The sequence below is a fragment of the Sorex fumeus genome, unplaced genomic scaffold (assembly GCF_029834395.1).
Source record: "Sorex fumeus unplaced genomic scaffold, SorFum_2.1 ptg000122l, whole genome shotgun sequence".
NCBI classification, from domain to species: domain Eukaryota; kingdom Metazoa; phylum Chordata; class Mammalia; order Eulipotyphla; family Soricidae; genus Sorex; species Sorex fumeus.
In genome coordinates, this window is record NW_026606179.1 from 2743847 (window position 1) to 2763442 (window position 19596).

The 19596-nt window shown below is 51.9% G+C and overlaps 2 protein-coding genes across 2 annotated transcripts in view; one reads left to right on the forward strand and one right to left on the reverse strand.

Annotated features, from left to right (window-relative positions):
• SMCR8 (SMCR8-C9orf72 complex subunit) lies at positions 1-12052 on the forward strand. Its single transcript, XM_056137156.1, has 2 exons — positions 1-2847; positions 7546-12052. The coding sequence occupies exons 1-2, from the start codon at positions 491-493 to the stop codon at positions 7997-7999; spliced, it is 2811 nt and encodes a 936-aa protein (XP_055993131.1). The 5' UTR covers positions 1-490; the 3' UTR covers positions 8000-12052.
• SHMT1 (serine hydroxymethyltransferase 1) overlaps positions 11868-19596 on the reverse strand; it is a 24918-nt gene continuing 17189 nt past the window's right edge. Inside the window, exons 7-12 of the mRNA XM_056137157.1 lie at positions 19049-19261; positions 18265-18381; positions 17240-17362; positions 14416-14532; positions 13344-13454; positions 11868-12877 (exon numbers count right to left, since the gene is read on the reverse strand). Of these exons, the coding sequence (XP_055993132.1) occupies positions 12705-12877; positions 13344-13454; positions 14416-14532; positions 17240-17362; positions 18265-18381; positions 19049-19261 (854 nt within the window). The 3' untranslated portion in view covers positions 11868-12704. The remainder of the gene's footprint in view (positions 12878-13343; positions 13455-14415; positions 14533-17239; positions 17363-18264; positions 18382-19048; positions 19262-19596) is intronic.

The following is a 19596-nucleotide window of genomic DNA, read 5'->3' on the forward strand; positions in this document are numbered from 1 at the left end:
AGATGGCGGCGCCGCGCTAGCTGGCTCCGGGTTGTGGCGTCCGCGGAGCCGCGACGGTTTTGCCCTCGATCCGTGAGGGCGACAAGGCTTGGCTGGCCCCGGCTACGGCCCGTAGCCCTGCGTCAGGCACCCGTTCGATACTGGGGCTGTTGCTATCGCGCTGGATTCGGGGAAGCGACCGTGACCTCGCGGCAGGTGCCTTGCGGCGACCGGGTCACCAAAAAGAAAAGAGGAAGAGGACAACCGGCTTCCCGGACCTCGAGGCCCGCAGAGTTCCCGAGGCCTCCGAGGACTCTGAAGGAGCTACACCTTTGTAGTGGCCGCGGGAGTCCAAGTCCTCGGGTGCGTGAAAAGCAGCCCAGCGCCCCCGAGGGCGCCAAGAAGACCGCAGGGACTTTGCTTCCTCCTCCAGAGGTCTGGCTTCCCCGCGCCGATTACCCCCGCATTCCTGGCCACTTCCTCTCAATGTTCTCTCCGTATACCTGGAAATATGATCAGCGCCCCTGACGTGGTGGCCTTCACCAAAGAGAATGAGTACGAGGAAGAGCCTTACAATGAGCCGGCCCTGCCCGAGGAGTACTCGGTGCCCCTTTTCCCCTTCGCCAGCCAAGGAGCCAACCCTTGGTCCAAACTGTCTGGAGCCAAGTTCTCGCGGGACTTCATCCTCATTTCCGAGTTCTCCGAACAGGTGGGCCCCCAACCCTTGCTAACCATCCCCAATGATACCAAAGTTTTTGGTACCTTCGATCTTAATTACTTCTCCTTAAGGATCATGTCTGTCGATTACCAGGCCTCCTTCGTGGGCCATCCCCCCGGTTCTTCCTACCCCAAGCTGAACTTCGTGGAGGACTCCAAGGTCGTGCTGGGAGACTCCAAGGAGGGAGCCTTTGCTTACGTGCACCATCTGACCCTGTATGACCTGGAGGCCCGTGGTTTCGTGAGGCCCTTTTGCATGGCTTATATCTCAGCAGACCAGCACAAAATCATGCAGCAATTCCAGGAACTTTCAGCAGAATTTTCCAAAGCTTCTGAGTGCTTGAAGACAGGCAACAGGAAGGCATTTGCTGGGGAACTTGAAAAAAAGCTGAAAGACTTGGATTATACCAGGACTGTGCTACATACTGAAACAGAAATCCAGAAGAAAGCCAATGATAAAGGTTTTTATTCATCTCAGGCAATTGAGAAAGCCAACGAACTGGCTAGCGTAGAGAAATCCATCATCGAGCATCAAGACCTGCTGAAGCAGATCCGTTCATATCCTCATCGGAAGTCGAAAGGGGCTGATTTGTGTTCTGGGGAGATAGAGCACTCCCAGGATCAAGCCTGCCAGGCAGCCACTACCTCTAACCCCGATGAGTTTGCTGACGCTGACCTTTACTCCTGCAGACCAGCCTATACCCCAAAACTCATCAAAGCCAAGTCCACCAAGTGTTTTGACAAAAAGTTAAAGACCTTGGAAGAGCTCTGTGACACCGAATATTTCACCCAGACCTTGGCTCAGCTCAGCCACATTGAGCACATGTTCCGCGGAGACCTGTGCTATCTCCTGACCAGCCAGATTGACAGGGCACTGTTAAAACAACAGCACATAACCAACTTTCTCTTTGAGGACTTTGTGGAGGTTGATGATAGGGTGGTAGAGAAACAAGAGAGTACAGCCCCTAAGCCTGTTCAAGAGAGACCACCTTCCAGGACTCTGGAAGAATATCCAATTCCTCAAGTGTTAATTAGTGTTGGCTCTTACAAGTCCAGTGTGGAGTCTGTGCTGATCAAGATGGAGCAGGAACTGGGAGATGAGGAGTACAAAGAAGCAGAGGTGGCGGAATTGAGCAGTTTTGACCCCCAGGAGAACTTGGACTACCTGGATATGGAGATGAAAGGGAGTATCAGCAGTGGTGAAAGCATTGAGGTTCTGGGCACGGAAAAGTCCACCTCTGTGCTCTCCAAGTCTGACAGCCAGGCCAGCCTCACGGTGCCATTGAGCCCCCAGGTAGTCCGCAGCAAGGCGGTCAGCAACAGAACTATCAGTGAGGACAGTATCGAAGTCCTCAGCACCTGCCCGTCCGAGGCTCTCATCCCCGAGGACCTTAAGGCCAGCTACCCAAGTGCCATTAATGAAGAAGAATCGTATCCAGATGATAGCGAGGGAGCCATCCTCTTCCAGGCAAACATCAGCCCTCCGGAGCTGGATGGTGCAGAGGAGGGCAGCTTGGAAAATCCCCTGTCAGAGATGGACTCTTCCTGCTGCATTGGGAAGGAGAGTGACAGTCTTCAGGGGCCACTTCCTGCTGCAGCCCACGCGCTCTTAGATGAGGACGGAGTGGTGAGCATCCCCCCACAGCGCTACTGGCAAAAGGACCAGGGCTTCCACACAGACTTGGCCATGGAAAACGCCAGCCCTTCTCAAGACCACACTTCTGAGGGCTTCACGGCTTATGAGCTGGACCCGAGCCATCTGCTGGCTAGCCGGGATGTTAGTAAGACCAGCCTGGACAACTACTCTGACTCCACCAGCTGTGTGGGCAGCATAGCCTCCACTGGCTCAGACAGGACTCCCGCTGCTCATTTCACTGCTCCCTCTTCCGAGAGACATAAAAAGAGAGCTGGCCAGAATGCCTTAAAATTTATCCGCCAGTACCCATTTGCCCACCCAGCCATCTACTCCCTACTCAGCGGGAGGACACTTGTGGTCCTGGGGGAAGATGAAACCATAGTCAGGAAGCTCGTGTCGGCGCTGTCCATCTTTGTTCCCAACTACAGCCGCTGTGCCAAACCTGTGAAGCACTGGGTGTCCTCTCCTTTGCACATTACAGATTTCCAGAAGTGGAAGCTTATTGGCCTGCAGAGGTAAGGCTCCGGGTGGTGGGAAAGGACCCTGTTCAGTTACAAAAGGAAGCTTTTAACCTCTTTCACTGAGGATAAGGTTAACAAGTTTGTGTGGTTGTTTGGTCACCCTATGTCAGCCAGTGTAGATTTGGGCCCAGAGCTGGGAGGTCTCACTTCTAGACTGGGCCCTACACTCATTCACAGTATTGTTTAGCAAGTCATTTTACCTAACTTACCGCTTCCTTGTTCACGACATGCAGGAATTGCAGTTCCTAAGTGGTCGCCAGCGCTGGTTTGCACCTAGCTGGGTCAGAGTTATTGGCAGGACTTATCAAATCACAGGTTCCTGCCATCCCACCCCGCACCCCAGGACTCTCACTTGGTGTGGGGTAAGATATGGAATTTACCTTGTGTGCTGTGAGGTTTGGACACAACTCAAGTTGAGTTTGTGCTGATTTCAAATGAATCCTGTTGTTTAAATAACTGAGGAGAGGTCTGCTCCTGCGAAAAGATGGGCGTAATCAGAGAACCACAGAGAATTTTGATGGTTTCCACTCACTGCCCTCTTTACTGGAGAAGGCCCTTGGTAAGGAAATGTGAGAGACCGCTTCAACTTCTCTTTGAACAGTTTCTGTTGTATTTCCCCCAGTTATTTGTATTTTAGTAGCTCTTCCTCTCTCCTCTCAAATACTGCTTGGCAAGTGTTGGGACTCATTCCATTTTTTATCATTTCCTTCTCTGCAGCCCACTTTGCTTATCTGTAAAACAGGTGTTGTTTTCACTGAACAGTGGCATCTGTTTGCATTTGCCCCTCTGATAGCCCTTGGACCAGCCTTTCTCCAGGTGGGAGCCAAACCCTGCCAGGTCATGCTCTTATTGAGCATCTACTCCATGTTGTGACAGTGCCTGAGCAAGACTGTTGCTCTGGAAGAAAAACATTAGTCCTAAGGGCATAAACAGGTGACCAGAGAGAGCCTTGCCTCGAAGGGAGAGCAGAGTTCCAGTTTTTGCTTGTTCTAAATAAACAGTACAGGAAGTCAGATGCTTGCCTTAGTTCAGTCCCTGGTACCCCATGTTTCCCTGAGCTCTACCAGTAGTGATCCCTGAGTACAGAGTCAAGAGTAAATCCTGAGCACCATCAGGTGTGGCCCCCAAATCCAAAACAAAATAAAAAATAAAACAAGGGCAAGAGCAATAGTACATCGGTTAGGGTTTGCACGCAGCCGAACTGGGTTCAGTCCCTGGCACTACCAGGAGTGATCTCTGAGCTCAGATCCAGGAATAAGCCCTGAGCACAGCCAGCTGGGTGTGCTCCCCCCAGATAACCAATAATAATAATAAAACAAAGGGAACATTGTGGTGATGCCTCAGAAGTGAGGGACACAGGTGCTTGAAGGAGGTCCGGGGTCTTTGACTTCAGGGACAGGGAGGTTGAGGCTGCCAGTGTGGGAGAAAGAGTGACGACCTGGGACTCAGTGTACTGTGCCTGAAGTGTGACACCTGGACCAGCCTAGGTCTTTTTTGGAAACCTGTGGTATGGATGGGAGGGACAGCACTGCTGCTTCCTCCCTGCAGGCTACACTCCCTTTGCCATGCCACATGTCTGCTATTGGGCTTACCTAAGAGGGTAAGCAGAGGGAAGAGCCTCCAAGGAATGGTTTTTAGTTCCTTAATGATGGGTTGTAATCACTTATACATATACAGCTTTCATACACACTTGGCCTCTTGACTTTTTTTCTAATTTTGGGCCACACCCAGCGATGCCTTGGAGTTAGTTCTACCTCCCTAGCTCTGCTCTTGGGAATTACTTCTGGTGGTACTTGGTTGGGGGACCATATGGGGTGCCAGGGATTGAACTCGGGTTGGCTACATGCAAAGCAAATGTCCTACCTGCTATACTATTGCTTTGGCTACTGACTTTTGCCTTTTTATTTATTTTTTTAGCTTTAAAAGGTAGAGTCTAAATCACAACTGTCTATCAGCATCAGCAAGTTTATCCACTGCCTAGCTCTGGATGGTGCTTTCTCCAAATGTCCCTCCTTAGAATGTACCAGAATAGCCAGAGATTCATTTCTTAAGCCAGTCCCACCCTACTGGGCAATTGACTGGAGTCCTGCATGGAAAAGCATTCTGAGGGGTGGGGCAGGTGGATCGGAGGTTTCCTCCCTGGCACTGCATGGTCCCCCACACACTGCTGGAGTGGCCCCCAAACAGGATTCTCTACGGACTGTTATGGAAAGACTGTTGCAATCGATGAATGACTTTTCTTGAAAAGACTATTGTGATCAATGAATAATTTTTCTGAGTGTGGGAAAGGGGAGCCAGCTAGCTGCGGGAGAGTGGGCATGACACTTGGAGTGGGAGTGGTTGACCTGGGCTGAACCACTGGCGCTCACCCTCTCCAGTGGCCGTGGACAAGTCACTACGCAGACTTAGTTCCCTTCTGAGAAGAATCAGTGGGATCTCTGAGTGGTCATTTGCCACAAATTTATTCAGGACCGTTAAATGCCAGCCACCAGGCCCTGTGCCAGCATTAAAAGGCGAATCACCATGATATGCTCCCTGATGGGTGGATGTGGCCCTTGTGGCTAGCCATCACCCCAGCCCTCGCCACTCTCAGTCTACCTGACCAAGGCTGTTTTCCTCAGACAAATCTGATGAGATCTGCCTTGTTGGAGCAGATGTCAGAGGGCCCGTCTTACCTGATACACGCCTAAGTGCTGTGTCCTAGTAGGGACCCTGATGTTCCAGACAGGCCCGGGTGGCAGGCTGGCTGTGGCCCTCTGCTGATCAGATTTAGGTGCTTGTGTGTATTGCCCACGAAAGCTCATGAAAGCTGGATACTTGTGAGACGCCAAAGTTCAGACCTCTTCTCAAGAATCCCAGGCTGTGAAGCCAATTCAAGGGGCTGGAGTGTGTGCATGGTTTTGATCCCCAGCCCCACATCGTCCCAGTCCCCAAATTCTGGAGGGAATCAGGAGTAGCCCCTGATTGGCTCCAATCCCCCACCCCAAATAAAGAAGCCCAAGTGGAGAAGTGTCAGCACTTGCTCTCAAATTTGAGTGTATGTGTGATGGACACGGATATTCGGCATTGGCAGCATCTGTCTCCTGGAGGTTCTGCTCAGGCCTGAGTCTAGTAGGCAGGGCTAGAGGCCTTGTTGCCTTAGGACTGTGCCAGCTGTTGAGGGGTCAGCTGGAGCCAGCTGTGCAGCGGGAGTGGATTGGCTGCAGCTCTCCCAGAGAGTTCCAGAGGTTGGCCGCAGGTGCAGCTTAATGAGATGAGCCCAAGGAGTGAGGCTGGTGGCTGGTGGCAGTGGCGCTCAGCTCTGCTTTTCCACCAGCCATGCCTCTGGCTCCATCACAGAGGCTGGTTAAACCTAGCGTGGCAGGGACTGCAGTAGCCACCTTGTGGAGCTCTGGGCCATACAGGAAGCCATGCCCGGCCTTTGGAAATGCCTTGGGTTGTGGGCAAAGGGTGAGGCTTCGAAGCTTTGGCTTCTGCACCCAACCAGCCAGGCTTATTCTCTTCGTGGCTCAGCTCCCACTTCCTTGCCTGCTAGCTCCTAAGCTGGTAACTATGCAGGAATATAACAGCATCCAGAATGACAGAAATAGCCCGAGATGCCCTTGGCCCCAAGTGTTTTCCCTCCTTTACACATTCCCTTCAGCCTCTCCAGCCCTGAACTCCAGGGGAGATCAGTTTGTGAAATCTGGTCAGGCAGTCATTTGCCAGCTTCTGGAAGACTGCTCTGGAAAACTCCACTGGAGGAAAGGTAGAACTCTGCTAAGTTTTGCCTGCTTCTCTGGACTCCTCCCTTCACAACCTACCTGCCTGCCTGCCTGAGACGCCAGCACAATACTGGGCATTGGGCAGGAGGCCAGTCACATACAGGCCTGACTGCAGAAACTCTGTGTCTGGTGACTCAGTGCCAGCCACTCTTCTGAGGTCTGCGAATCAGGAGTTATTATCTCTGGCTTACCTACCGATGAGGCTCAGGGAAGTTAAGGAACCTGACCAACAAAAATCTGAGAGGCTGAGGGAAGGCTGAGTAGGTATTACACTGGCGTGATTCAGTAATGAAAAGGATGGGAGGCCTTCCAGGCAAAGCCAATAAGCTGGTTTTGATTTTTGGGCTACGTCTTGTGGTGTTCAAGGCATACTTGTGGCTTTGTGCTCAGAGATCACTTCTGGCAGTGAACAGGGGACCATATGCAGCACAGGGTTTACACTGGGATCATGGGTGCACTTAGCAAATGTTTTAACCATTATTATGTTTGTGTGTTCTCTGGCCCAGCTTTTTTTTTTGGCGGGGGTGGGGGGTTGGGGACCTTGACCATCCTGCTCTGGCTCTGTGCTCTCTGGCCTGCAGCCTGTATATTTTTGTTGGTTTTTTTTTGGGGGGTCACACCTGGCTGTGCATCCAGGAATCACTCCTTGAGGGGCTCAGGGGATCATATGGAGTACCAGAGATTGAACACAGGTCGGCTTGCTTGCATAGCAAGAGCCCTACTCCGCAGGTCCTATTTTTAAAGCCAGCCGGAAGCAGGTTGTGAAGGGCTCGTGGGTCACTTGAGCTTGTTCCTCAGTTGTGAGGTGCTCAGATCTGCCTCTGTAGAGATAGTGAGTGCTGGCCTGGAAACAGGATTCCAGCCCTGAGCTTCTGCCTCTATCTTCCCGTGCTTGCCCTTCCTCCTGACCGTGGCCTATGTGTTTCAGAGTGGCATCCCCTGCCAGTGCCAGCACGCTGCACTCACTGAGCCGCTACAGTCGCTACACGAGCATTCTGGACCTGGACAACAAAACCCTGCGCTGCCCGCTCTACAGAGGCACTCTAGTGCCACGACTGGCAGACCACCGCACCCAGATCAAGCGAGGCAGCACCTACTACCTGCATGTCCAGAGCATGCTCACTCAGCTCTGCTCCAAGGCTTTCCTCTACACATTTTGCCACCACCTGCACCTGCCTGCCCATGACAAGGAGACTGAGGACCTGGTCACTAGCCGCCAAGTGAGCTTCCTGAAGCTAAACCTGGGTCTGGTGAATGAAGACGTCAAAGTGGTCCAGTACCTGGCTGAATTGCTGAAGCTGTACTATATGCAGGAGGCTCCCGGAATCAGCCACCCCACGCTCAGGTTTGACTATGTTCCCAGCTTTTTGTACAAAATCTGAGGCCAGTTCTAGCCATTTGACCAAGACCTGTGACTTAGGGTACTTGGAGGGGAGAGGGTGGTGTGCCCAAGTAGTGCTCTGAACTGTGTAGACTCCTAGTGTAAGGGGAAGGAGACCATGGTGACTCCAGGACTTGGGGGTAGGGGGGCTGTCAAGAACCTGGTGCTTTCTGCGGGCATCTCAAGTGGCCAGAAGAGCATTCTCAGCTCCCGGGGGGGGGCATGATCCCGGTGCCAGGAGGGGAGGGAGCTCTTTGTTTTCGGAGCTGTGGAAGCCAGGATGAAAGAAAGCTTCAGTGGGTGGGACAAGGGGCAAGAAGCGAAGCCTGGACTGGGAGGAACACACTGCCCTGTTCAGCGATACCAGCCACTTGAGTGGCAGAATCCAGAGAAGCAGCCTGTCAACTAGAATGATTTGATGAAAAAACAAGGCAAGAGAATATTAGCTCGTTCCGACCCCTTCTTGCCTCCCAGAACCCATCATCTCCGGGGAGGCCCCGGACAGTGAGAGGAAACTGGCTCAGCCCCCAGTGGGTGGGGGAAAGGAACAGCCTTCTGGGCCCCACACTGTGGAGAGCAGGCAGTGCCTGTCCCTGGGCTCACTTCCTCCCCAGGCACTGAATGCTGGTGTGCCTTGGGAGTGCTCCCCGGGGCCAGCAGGAGGGACCGGAACATCCTGGTGCCTGGCAGTGAGACCCGTCTGGGAAGCGCAGAGCCTGGGGCATAGGGCAGGAGATGGTCTTTGTCCAGAGCCACCGCCTCTGTACATCATGGGGAACCTTTGAGTACTCACAGAAGCACCGGCGTCCTTGGAAGGTTGCAGACATGTTGGAACTAGGAGCCATCACGCCCTTCCCCACCCATAGCAAACATACAACCATGTCACTACCTCGCACAGGGTCTTGTGGGCAGCCCAGCTTGTGATCGCTCATGGCAGGATTTTCTCTGGAAGGAGGCCTCTGCTGACTGGACCTGTCTCCAGGAGGCTGTGCAGGCCTAACGGGTGTGCCCCTCATCCTAGCTTCCACCCATGCGAGGCCCCTCTGAGGTACTAGTGCATCCCTCACCACTGCTCCCTGCTACCTGCTTTGAGTCTTCCCTTCCAGTCACCGCTTCCCTGGACACGCCTTCCAGGACTGCAGCTGATACGGAGGGGGAGGGTTTCTTGCAACTTGGAACATTTTATATATATATTTTTTTTTCCCTCAAAAGCTCTTACTTCCTTAAGTAGGGAGAACTCTTGGTAGTACTGCCTCTTAATTTATTCCCAGAAAATTGTGACTTTAAAAAAAATAAAAACCCGAACCAGCCACAAGTGGTTTACCCCAAGCACACACGTGAGCATCTCTGGGCATTGTGTTCCCTGCGCTTGACCCCCTGGGCTTGTCAGCCTTGTGGCACACCAATGAGGTCACAGATCTGAGAGGCAGAGGCCTCCAATGGCACGTCACTGCTCTAGTCCAGCATGCATCCTAGTCCCCAGCAGCGGGTGGGGTGCTGGCAGCTTGTGGATTGGGGCCCCCAATCCTGTCAGAGGGGCTATGGTTTTGCAGAGGCTGTGACTCAGTTCCCTTTGTGGCAGATACTGCTAAGTGTCATCAATTTTCTTTGTACTATGCCTGTTACATCGGTTTGCACACAGAAGTCACTAGGAACACCTTGGCGGTGCTTAAACATGAAGACTGCATAGGAATCCCACTTCCCTGCCCTCCGCCTCCTGTCTCTTACTACCCTTTCCCCATGTTCTCCATGCTGCTGTGCTTGCTAACTGGATGGCTGACTGCTGTCTACTTAGGCGTCTAGGACATGATCTTGTGACATTTGTATCTCCAAGGAAGGAAAATCCTGTGGAGTAAAATGACAAGGTGAAAAGTGACTGTTGGCACCACCAGTGCTATTTTTTTGGTTCTGTGTTTCCCATTACTGTGAACTTCACTGTTAACTCTGTTCTCACCTGGGAAATTGATGTGAACAGGAGGTGAGCCATACTTGGCCTTCTAGAAATTAGAACCATGCACTACAGTGGTCTGAAGTAAAAATCCACTTTGGAGTGTGTTTTCTTGGAAGCCCCACCGAGGATGATTCCAAAGGCCCTGAGGACTTTAAAGGTCCAGTGAGGACAGACAGCTGGGTCCAGGGCGTAGCCACAAAAGCAAAAATGAGCATCTCACTGAAGTTGTTTCTTCACTAAGTTGGCTTCACTGACTAGTGATCGGACCCCAGGATTCAAATTTTAAATTCTAACTTTTCAATGTGACGGTTTCACATGTTTGTTTAGTACCAAGTATGTTTGTTTTCCAGTGGATTTGAGTGATGGTAGTACCACAGGGAAGGGCAGAGGCAGGAGTGCATGAAGCTGCACCTCCACAGCAGAGAGCTAGAATCTGTTAGAAGTCTTTATGAATCTTACAGGTGGGGTGCTCTCATCCACTGGGACTAACCTCTTCAGCCATTGGAACTTTTCCTCTAGAAATACACCTGCAAGTTTTTATAAAGCATTTAAAACACTTCCCAAAAAATAGGCCATCTGTCCTCAGGTTCACTCCTGACTAACTTTGAAGGCCCAGGCACTGAATTTGGGAGGCTGGTTTTAATCTCTAATCACCATTCCACACCCTCACCCCTTTTAAAGAAATAGTCTAGAGTAAGGAAAATGATCAGGCTAGAAATCATGTGGTAATGATTTCCAGAAGCTTGAGTTTAGAACTCAATGCTTTTTGAGCACCCTGGCCGTTGGGACACTTCCTGAGCTGCCAACTCACTGCCTCCTCACTTGAATGGAATCTTTGCATTTCAGAAACTGATGTTTCTTAACTTCCCTAATGGCTGAAGTTCCAACATTGCACCAGAATTTGAAAATGGGCCCTGCCAGCTCCCCTCTCCTTTCTCATCCAGCTTTTAACTTTTCCCACACTAGTTGCTATGCCCAGAGTCAAGGTGATTTCCACCCCCATTAGCAAACCCTTTTTCAGAATCCTCGGAAGGCCCACAGGCTCTAGCTCCGAGACTTGCTAGACGTCACTCTGGTCTGGAGGAGCTTGCATGCTTGGTGACCACCACTTCGGCCAGTGCCCAATGCATGCCCCCACCTCCAACCTACTTGCATGGCAGGCCAACTTCTGCCGCTGGGAACCCACCGGTTGTGGGGATGGCCTGCAGAACTGTCCCTTGTGCCAGCAGAAAGGGACTTGGCATGTGCTTTAAAGCCCCCCAGTCAGCTTCTTGGTTTTCTCCACCAATACTGTGATTGAAAGTGATAAAACTGGAGTCTTCAAGAGAGAGATGAGGTATATTAAGTCACAAAAGGGAAAAAAGCACTGACTTTCAACTTAAGTTGAAAACAAAACATTCTCATCTGGTAAGGAAAGGTTTGGGTCCTCAAGCCTTTTCACCTTTGAAAACTGACCTAATCTGGCTTCATCCATGAAGGTGTGTTATGGACCGGGGCAGGAAGGAGCAGGAACTGAGGCAATAAAGCAGATGCTTTGCCATGAGTTAACCCTTAAGAGCCCTACAGCTGAAGGCAGAGACAGCCCTGTGCATCGCCTACTCCCCACCCGAAATGGTGAATGCCAGCAACACGCAGTGCCCTAAGTTCTCGCTGCAACCCTGGCTAAGCTGCCTGTGGAGTGTGAGCTGAAGTCACAGTGAAACAAGGTGTGAGGATTTTGCATTGGTTACTTTTGGAAAAGCTACTATATTATTGCATGTTCCCCTGTTCTTGTTTGTGAACAGTGAGTCCACCCACCATGCGTGCTGCAATCACAGTGGCCAAGGGCAGGGGTATGAAGAGACACCACGTGACCAGCTCCCAGATGGAGCTGCACAAGCGTTCCTCTAGAGTAAAGGCCAAACACGTAGTAGAAGTGTACTTTTTATGAAATTAATTTATTTGAGTTCAGATATTTTTGAAATATAAAAACTGGTTGTATTTTTTAAAGCTATAATTCTTGTAGACATTCTGTGGTTAAAGACTTGATTGTGCTGATTAAAAAATGGTCATCTATGTTTTGCACTTTAGCTTTGTGAAAAATAAAGTTTCTTCGGGAAGGTACATTTGGTTTCCTGACTGGCGGAGGGCATGGGTTCCCTCTCCCGCAGGGCCTCCAAGCACACACTTGTCTGCAGTGATGGTCTCGGAGGCCCTCAGCCCTGTTCGCTCCATGGAAGGATGAAAGAGGCTGCTTCTACACCCACACTCCCGCTAGGTGGTACTTGACACAATCCAACTCCTAATTCCCATTTACAGCACAGAGCTCCCAGGTGCAAAAAACTCCCTCCTCCATCCTAACGGTCCTCAGTGAGTCTTTGGTAAGTCTCTGGCACCAGGATAACTAAGAGTGGCGTGCTCTCTCAAGCTGGGCACTGCTGCAGTGGGCCAGGGATGCCCAGGAACTTTAAGGGTGCACATAGCTGCTGGGGCCTTTCTAGGGGCTCGGCCTTACACCACTGTCTGCATGAGTGAAGGCTGTGCAATAATTGGTTTTTCCAGAACAATTATAGGTGTGAGGCAGGTTCAGATTTGAATAATTTGTTGGCAGATTTCAGTAGAACCTTGAACTTTGGTTTGTGGGAAAAAAGAAAATTTCAAAACCCTTCCCCTCCACTTCAGGGCATAAAGAAACTGACTGGTGCCCCTCTGGCCTTAAGCAACTTTGGGCAGTTATTGACCAAGTGGCACTAGGGTGGGGGAGCCCCCGGCTCTTTTAGAAGTCAGGCACGCCAGGCAGAGGAAAGCGAGAGGCAAAGCTCTCTACCTCCTCCCTCAGAATCCTGACAGCCCTCTGGTGCTTCTCGTCACTTTCAAGTTTCTCCTTGAACTCCTTCAGGGTGGCCTTTGCACCCATGTCATTCTGAATCTGCAGAGTCAGTCCTATCCCTGTGTGTACGAGAAGATAGGGCCCTCAGTCCACAGAACACCCCAGCTCCCCTAAGCCCCAGCTGGGCCATAGCAACAATAGGTATTAATGCACCTCTTAGGAGTGACTTTGGGGGCAGGAGAGACAATACAGCTGGTAGGGCACTTGCCTTGACTTGCATGTGGCTGACCCGGGTTCAATCCCCAATATCCCATATGGTCCCTTAAGGACCCCCAGAAGTGAATTCATGAGCACAGAGCCAGGAGTAACCCCCTAGCATTGCCAGCTGTGTCTCCCCCATCCCTTCCACTGGCTGAAAATTAAAAAAATGACTTGGGGATACCCTGCCCTTGTAGAACTGTGGACAGTCCTCAGGATGGTCTGCTGGAAGGGATTCTTACAGTCTCAGCCCCAACAAACATGCCCTTCAGTCACCGGCTCCCAGCCACTGCTCAGCACAGGCCGGCTCAGGGTCTTCAGCCTTACCTCTGTGAATAAAGTGTGCCACCTCCTGGAACTCTTTCTCTAGAAGTCCTCGGGATGTCAGTGCTGGCGTTCCTAGCCGCAATCCACTAGGCCGCAGTGCACTTTTGTCACCTACAAGATAAAGAGGCTTATGTTCCTTGGCCACAAGTATGCATTTAAAAAGGGACAGTTGGGGATGCTAGGATGCACCTGCCCTGCATAAGCAAGAGCTGAATTTAATCTCTAGCATGGCAAGTCCCCCTCTCCCCGCCATTCCTCACACCAGAACCACAGGGTGGGGTCCTGGTGACCCCCAAATACTACCAGGTGGTTCTGCTGACCCTCAGCATCTGAATGTCAGTTCTGGCTTTGGACTGTTCGGCATGTAGCCCCCTGGAACCCTCAGTGAAGACTGGGAGGACTCGCACCTCTCAACTCCCCAAATAAAACTTAACTTAAAAAAATTCTAAAGTGACACTTTGGCAACAGGACCGGCCTGGATGTATCCAGGAGAGCACAACTGCTCTCAGCACCGGAGGGGGCAGCACATTCCAGCTGCTCTTATCAGCTTATTTATTCTTGTACGCTCATGGTGGTGCATGGATGCCACCCAACTCAACCCGCTGGTGTTCAGGGGCTTTCCAGGGGGTCAAATCCAGGGCCCTCCATATTCCAGGCCTGTGCTCTCCCAATTGAACCACATCCTGTCCTTGGTTGCTCTATTCTAAGCAGTCAGACAATCTGCCGTAGCATGTCCCTTGCTCCTAAAGTGAAGCTAGCAAGTACCTAGTCTGGATTTGAGCTGCACTGCACCCCCACCCCCAACCCCACTCCCAGCCCAGCGACAGCCCACAGAGAAATTTAGCTTGTTTTCCAAAGGTCCCTAGTGTAAATGCTTACACCACCTCCAGCATCTGCTTGGGTCCTCCTTGTCCCTGGCATGTTAGAGCTGTGTCAGATGGCATAGTCGGAAAGAGTTGCTAATTAGTTCCCCACTCGATGCTCCATCTATTCCCCAATGTGTCTAATGCCTTTCCCTGCAGCCAAATTGTCAACAAGAGTTATGGAAGAGAAGACCAAGGAGGAATCTCACCGGGGCAGGTGTTCTTGTTGCAGGCAATTGAACAGGCTTCTAGCACCTTCTCAGCCCTTCCACCATCTGTGCCTTTGGAACGGAGATCCACAAGGATCAAATGGTTATCAGAACCACCTGGAGATAAAGTTGGACATGTAGGAATGGAGAACACTGATTCCATCCCAGTGAAGAAACATCACCCAAAATACAAAGCCAAAGGGCTGGAGCAGCTGAGGTTGGGCAAAGCAGCACCCTACCAGCATCCCCAAAGCTTTCAACCCTGCCCCCTGCCCCCCGCCCCCCACCTCCCTACAAGCCCAGGGCCTAAGAGTTCAAGAAAGTGCAAAATTTTATTTTGTTTTGCTTTTTGTTTTTGGACAACACTTGTTAATGCTCAAGGATTACTCCAGGCTCTGCACTCAGAATCATTCCTGGTGCTGCTCAGGGAACTATATGGGACGCTCGGGACTGAACCCACACAGGCTGTATGCAAGGCAAGCGCCTTACCCACTTGTACTATCTCTCTGACCCACGGAATTTTTAACTGATGAGAGTTGTGACTGTTTATCACACACTTGGCTCCAGTATGCCAAGTTGCTCTTGTGGCACTGAGGATCATGTCAGCAGTGAGGGCGGTATCAGGGATCAAACACAGGGCCTCTCACATGCAGAGCAAATGCTCTACACCTCTGGGCCCAGGGCAGAGTATCCCCAAAAGTCCTGAAGACACAGAGGAGAATATGACCAACAGCTTCTGTATCCCAGACTTTCTACTCCCACAATCCACTGCAACGGTGACAGCTTGTTCATAGCCATTATAATTGCTGTCTACTCTTATATCCTGGGAATTTTCCACATGTCTGAAACCAATCTTCAAGGCTCCCACTGAGGCATCAGAGAGTATCGTAAGTGGTTCAATTGTTTTGTCTTGGGGCTACACCTAGTGGTGATCAGGAATCAACCCTGAAGGTGCTCAAGGGACCACATGGGGTGCCAGGGATCAAATGTAGGTCAGCCACATGAAAGGCAAGCACTTTAGTCTCTGTACTCTCTGGCCTCCAGAAAGTGGTTTACTGTTATGTTTGTAAGTTCAAAAGCTGGATGGCAGACACTATGGTATCAACATGTGTTTTATCCCCAGTCCAGTGAGATTGGTAGCATTATCAAAGTGGTACAGATGAGGATACAGAGCCTACAAGAACTTTCTGGAACTGGAACAGGATTACCAATGAGTCTTTCATGCACATAAAGCACTCCACTTTGAACTTTTATCAATCTCAAGTACTTGACCTGGGCACTGGCAGTGACTTTAGAGATGCAGGTGACTCAGGTCCATGCTTAGCCCTGGGGCCCCACTGCGGAGAGCTGAAGTCATGGCCCCTTCACTGTCCCTGGGGGTCAGGCAGTGCAACACTGGGGAGTCTCAGCTGCCCATCTGTAAATCCAGGAGACCCATCACATTCATAATGGTACTGCAGACATCCACAAATGTGGGGGTGGCTCTCCATCACCGACCATCACCTGCTCGAGTGACTGGGGTGAGGCAGGCCCAGAGCCCCAGGAGATGGGAGGCACTCAGGAGGCAGCTTCACTGCTTGGGGGCTCAACACCTCTATAGAGAGGGCATTCAGCCACACCTCTGGGACTCCATATTAGGCTCCCAGACTTTGTTCCCTGGGAACAGACAAGAAACACAGGCCCCACTCAGATTGACTGGGTCAGAAACTACACTTTCACAGGGTGTCGGAGCTCATTGTCCAGATCTGGGTTCCTAGGGCCTTTGCTTTCCAAGCACCGAAAGGAAACAAACTGGGATGCACAAGGCAGGTGCGGCTCTTCCACCAAGTCCATCCTCGCCTGACAACATGCAGAGGACGGAGGTGACAAGCAGCTGAGCAGAGAGCAGCACTCAGGACCCCGTAACACTGCGCAGCACCACATGCGGGCTACCCATACCTCAGCCAAGGCCTGTGATCCCTGGAAGGAGGCAGGGTGAGGGCACCCGAGTGTATAGGACAAGGATCCCGCCCAGACAGAGGGAGAAAGCACCCCAGAGCGGGGTCCTCACCTACAAAGTCCCCCTTACTTGGGTTCAGTCTGCCTCTAGCTTTTGTTGTTTCTGGCAGTGCTCAGGGCTCACTCCTGGCTCTGTGCCCAGAGATCACTCCTGGCAGGGCCCCAAAGACCATATGGGGTACTGGGGATTGAACCTAGGTTGGCTTCATGCAAAGCAAAATCCCTCCCCGGTAGGTAGCCACCTCCACTGAGGTGGGCCTCCAGAAGCTGCTCTGAGGATGTAGGGTCTCACGTGACAGGAGGCAATTGCTATAGATGACCCTTGGGCAACATGGGCTTCAACTGCAGGAGCACATTTACACACAGTGGGTCTCCCCGCCAACAGACGGCACAGGCGAGGTATTGGGGAACATGAAACAGCACTGTCAATGCACTTTTTCCTTCTCATAATTCACGTCGTAACATCCTATCTCTGTGTTAACACGGTAATTCATATACAACACTAGGAAACTCTTGCCACCCAACTGTGTGTGTGTCTTGGTGGGGCTTCTGGTCGTAGAACAACAAAGTTCTAGAGGGATTTGGGCTCCACCATGAAAGTCGGCACCCCCAACCCCCCTAACGCTCCCCACACTGGTCAAGGGGAGTCAGAGCGGGAGGCAGCTGGCCTCAGGAGTGCACGGGGAAGGAGCTGATAGGGACACACCAATCACATTGGCAGTGGCCTCCCAGGGCCATCCCCTACCCCACCCACGGGAAGAACTGAGGGTCGGGGCTCAGGAAATCACAGGGAAGGAGCAGGCGCGGCACGCCCCTCGGGTCATACCTGTCACAACCTGGTAGCCCAGCCCCATCAGGGTGGCAGCCAGGGCCCTGCAGTTGGCCACCACCTGGCGCTGATACAGTGTGAACTCTGGCGTCAGGGCTTGCTTCAGGGCCACAGCGATCCCTGGGCAGACAAGCAGGTGCAAGGGGATGAGAAGAGAGTCGGGGCCCAAACACACCCCCTGTTCCCACTCAGGTTCCACGCTCTTCAATGTCATTCATGGAGAGAATTACATCCCCCCAAATGGTACAGCAGCATCCTCCTAATTGGGGGACACATCCCAGGCCCCCTAGTTATTGCCTGAATGTGCAAATAGCATGGAGCCCTGGAGACATGATGTGCTTTTATATATGCCCACACCCATGATAAATATCCACTGTAAATCAGGCATGGTAAGAGATTAACCACAATAATGATCAAACAACAATTATAACAATATGCTAAAGAATGAAAGTAAAGGTGGTCTCTCTTTCTCGCCCCTCACTCCACCCCTTGCTATTTCTTTGTTTTCTTTGGCCTCCCAAGTAATGTTCGCTCCAGTGATTCTCAGCAAGTGGGGCTGATAGTTCAATGCAAGGGACCAAGGACATGGCACTGCACCCTTGCACTGATGCAGTCCCATGGTGCCGGGAAGACTCAAGCCAACTGGATTAGGACATAAGGGCTCCAGGGCTGTCCATGGTGATACTCAGGGGACCATGTGGAATAGAACCAGGGTCAGCAGCATGCAGCAGCATGTGCCTTAACCCTGAACTATCACTCCGGCACCCTTGCTGCTCCTCATCAAAGGCTGCACACAGAGCCTGGCCTGGTTCAAGGCAAGCCTGGGTTCACCCTCACCTACCGCATCCCTTTTCTTCTGTCAGCATCTCCTGGACTCATACCCTCTTTGGAGCCTCTGGCACAGGGCAGAGGGGAGGTGGACAGGGAGGATGGGAACTAGTGGTCACTGGATGAGCCAACCGGAAGTTCACAGGGCACCCTGGAGGTTGGTAGGTCTCCACCCCTAAGGCTCTACATCTCACCAGCAATGGCATGGTTGTGGGGCCCTCCCTGCAGGCCTGGGAACACAGCAGAGTTGATTAGGGACTCGAGGTTGTATAGAATCTCTTTGCCGGTCTTAGGATCCACACTGCGCACGCCTGGAAGAAGGGAAGACGGGAATGGAAACCGGACAGGCTGACTCAAACCCATACTGGCTACCGCGCACGAACCACAGCCGGAGCCCTGGGCCTGGGGGCAGACCTGGTCAGGAATGTAAGGAGCAGAGGGCTTCCAACTGAGGTCAAAGCAACTTTTCATAGACAAAATGGAAGAAAAGCCAAGATCTGAACCAAGACTGCCCATGTTTCCTCCCCAAACTAAAAGAGCAGTCTTACAAGATAACTCCTGCTGCATGTGGGGGGCTGAGCTAGGAATGCCAACCCCCACCAATACCTCCTCCTTTCTCAGGACCTGGAGGGTCAGGCAATGAGACAAGAACGCAGAGCCAGGGCATCCTTCTAGAGTACTTTTTTTTTTTGATTCTTGTTTTTGTTTGAATCTACACCCAGCAGTGCTCAGGGGATCACTGTGGTGCCAGGGATCACACTGGGGTTGGCAGCATGCACGGCCAGCACCTTAACCCTGTAATATCTCTCCCGGCTCCATCCAGAGTCTTCAAGAAAACTTGTCTCTGCCCTCTCCTAAGCAGCTCTCAAAATAACCTGAATTTCTTTAAAGGATCCCAGGTCAGTGTTTTTCAGCTCCCTAAAATGTAAGTGACCCAGCAAAGGAGAAAGAGGCCAGACAGGGCCCCTGGAATCTAACCTCTCCTGTAGAAGACCATGCCGGCACGGCAGCCTCTCAGAGTTTTGTGGGTGGTGGTGGACACCACATGGCAGTGTTCAAAGGGTGAGGGCACCACGCCAGCCGCTACCAGCCCACTGATGTGAGCCATGTCGGCCATGAGATAAGCCCCATTCTCATCTGCGATCTTCCGCAGCCGCGCGTAGTCCAGGTTCCGGGAATAGCAGCTGGTACCTAAGGCAGTAGGAAACACAATCAGGGGGAAATGTCCAGAGCCAAGGAGGAGTCGGCCACAACACCCGCCCACAATGGGTCCCCTGGGGATGCAGAGCCCAGAGCAAGCCTGCGTCCAGCTTCCTCCACGCGATAACAGACGTCCCCACAAACATCCTTGGATTAGAGGCTGCCGTGTCGACCTGCCCCCACTCACACCTCCAGCCTTAGGAGTAAGCCCTGCAGCTTACTCCGCCTGGCAGCAAACACGGATGTTTGATCGTACTTAGACCCCACAGCTCAGCAATCTGGGGCAGAAACGGAGTATGACAGGGCAGAGGAACACATGTCACAGG

Coding starts and splice junctions, on each gene's coding strand:
- SMCR8 (XM_056137156.1), top strand. CDS start 491: ATGATCAGCGCCCCTGACGTGGTGGCCTTCACCAAAGAGAATGAGTAC. Junction 2,848..7,545: donor AAGCTTATTGGCCTGCAGAG/GTAAGGCTCCGG, acceptor TATGTGTTTCAG/AGTGGCATCCCCTGCCAGTG.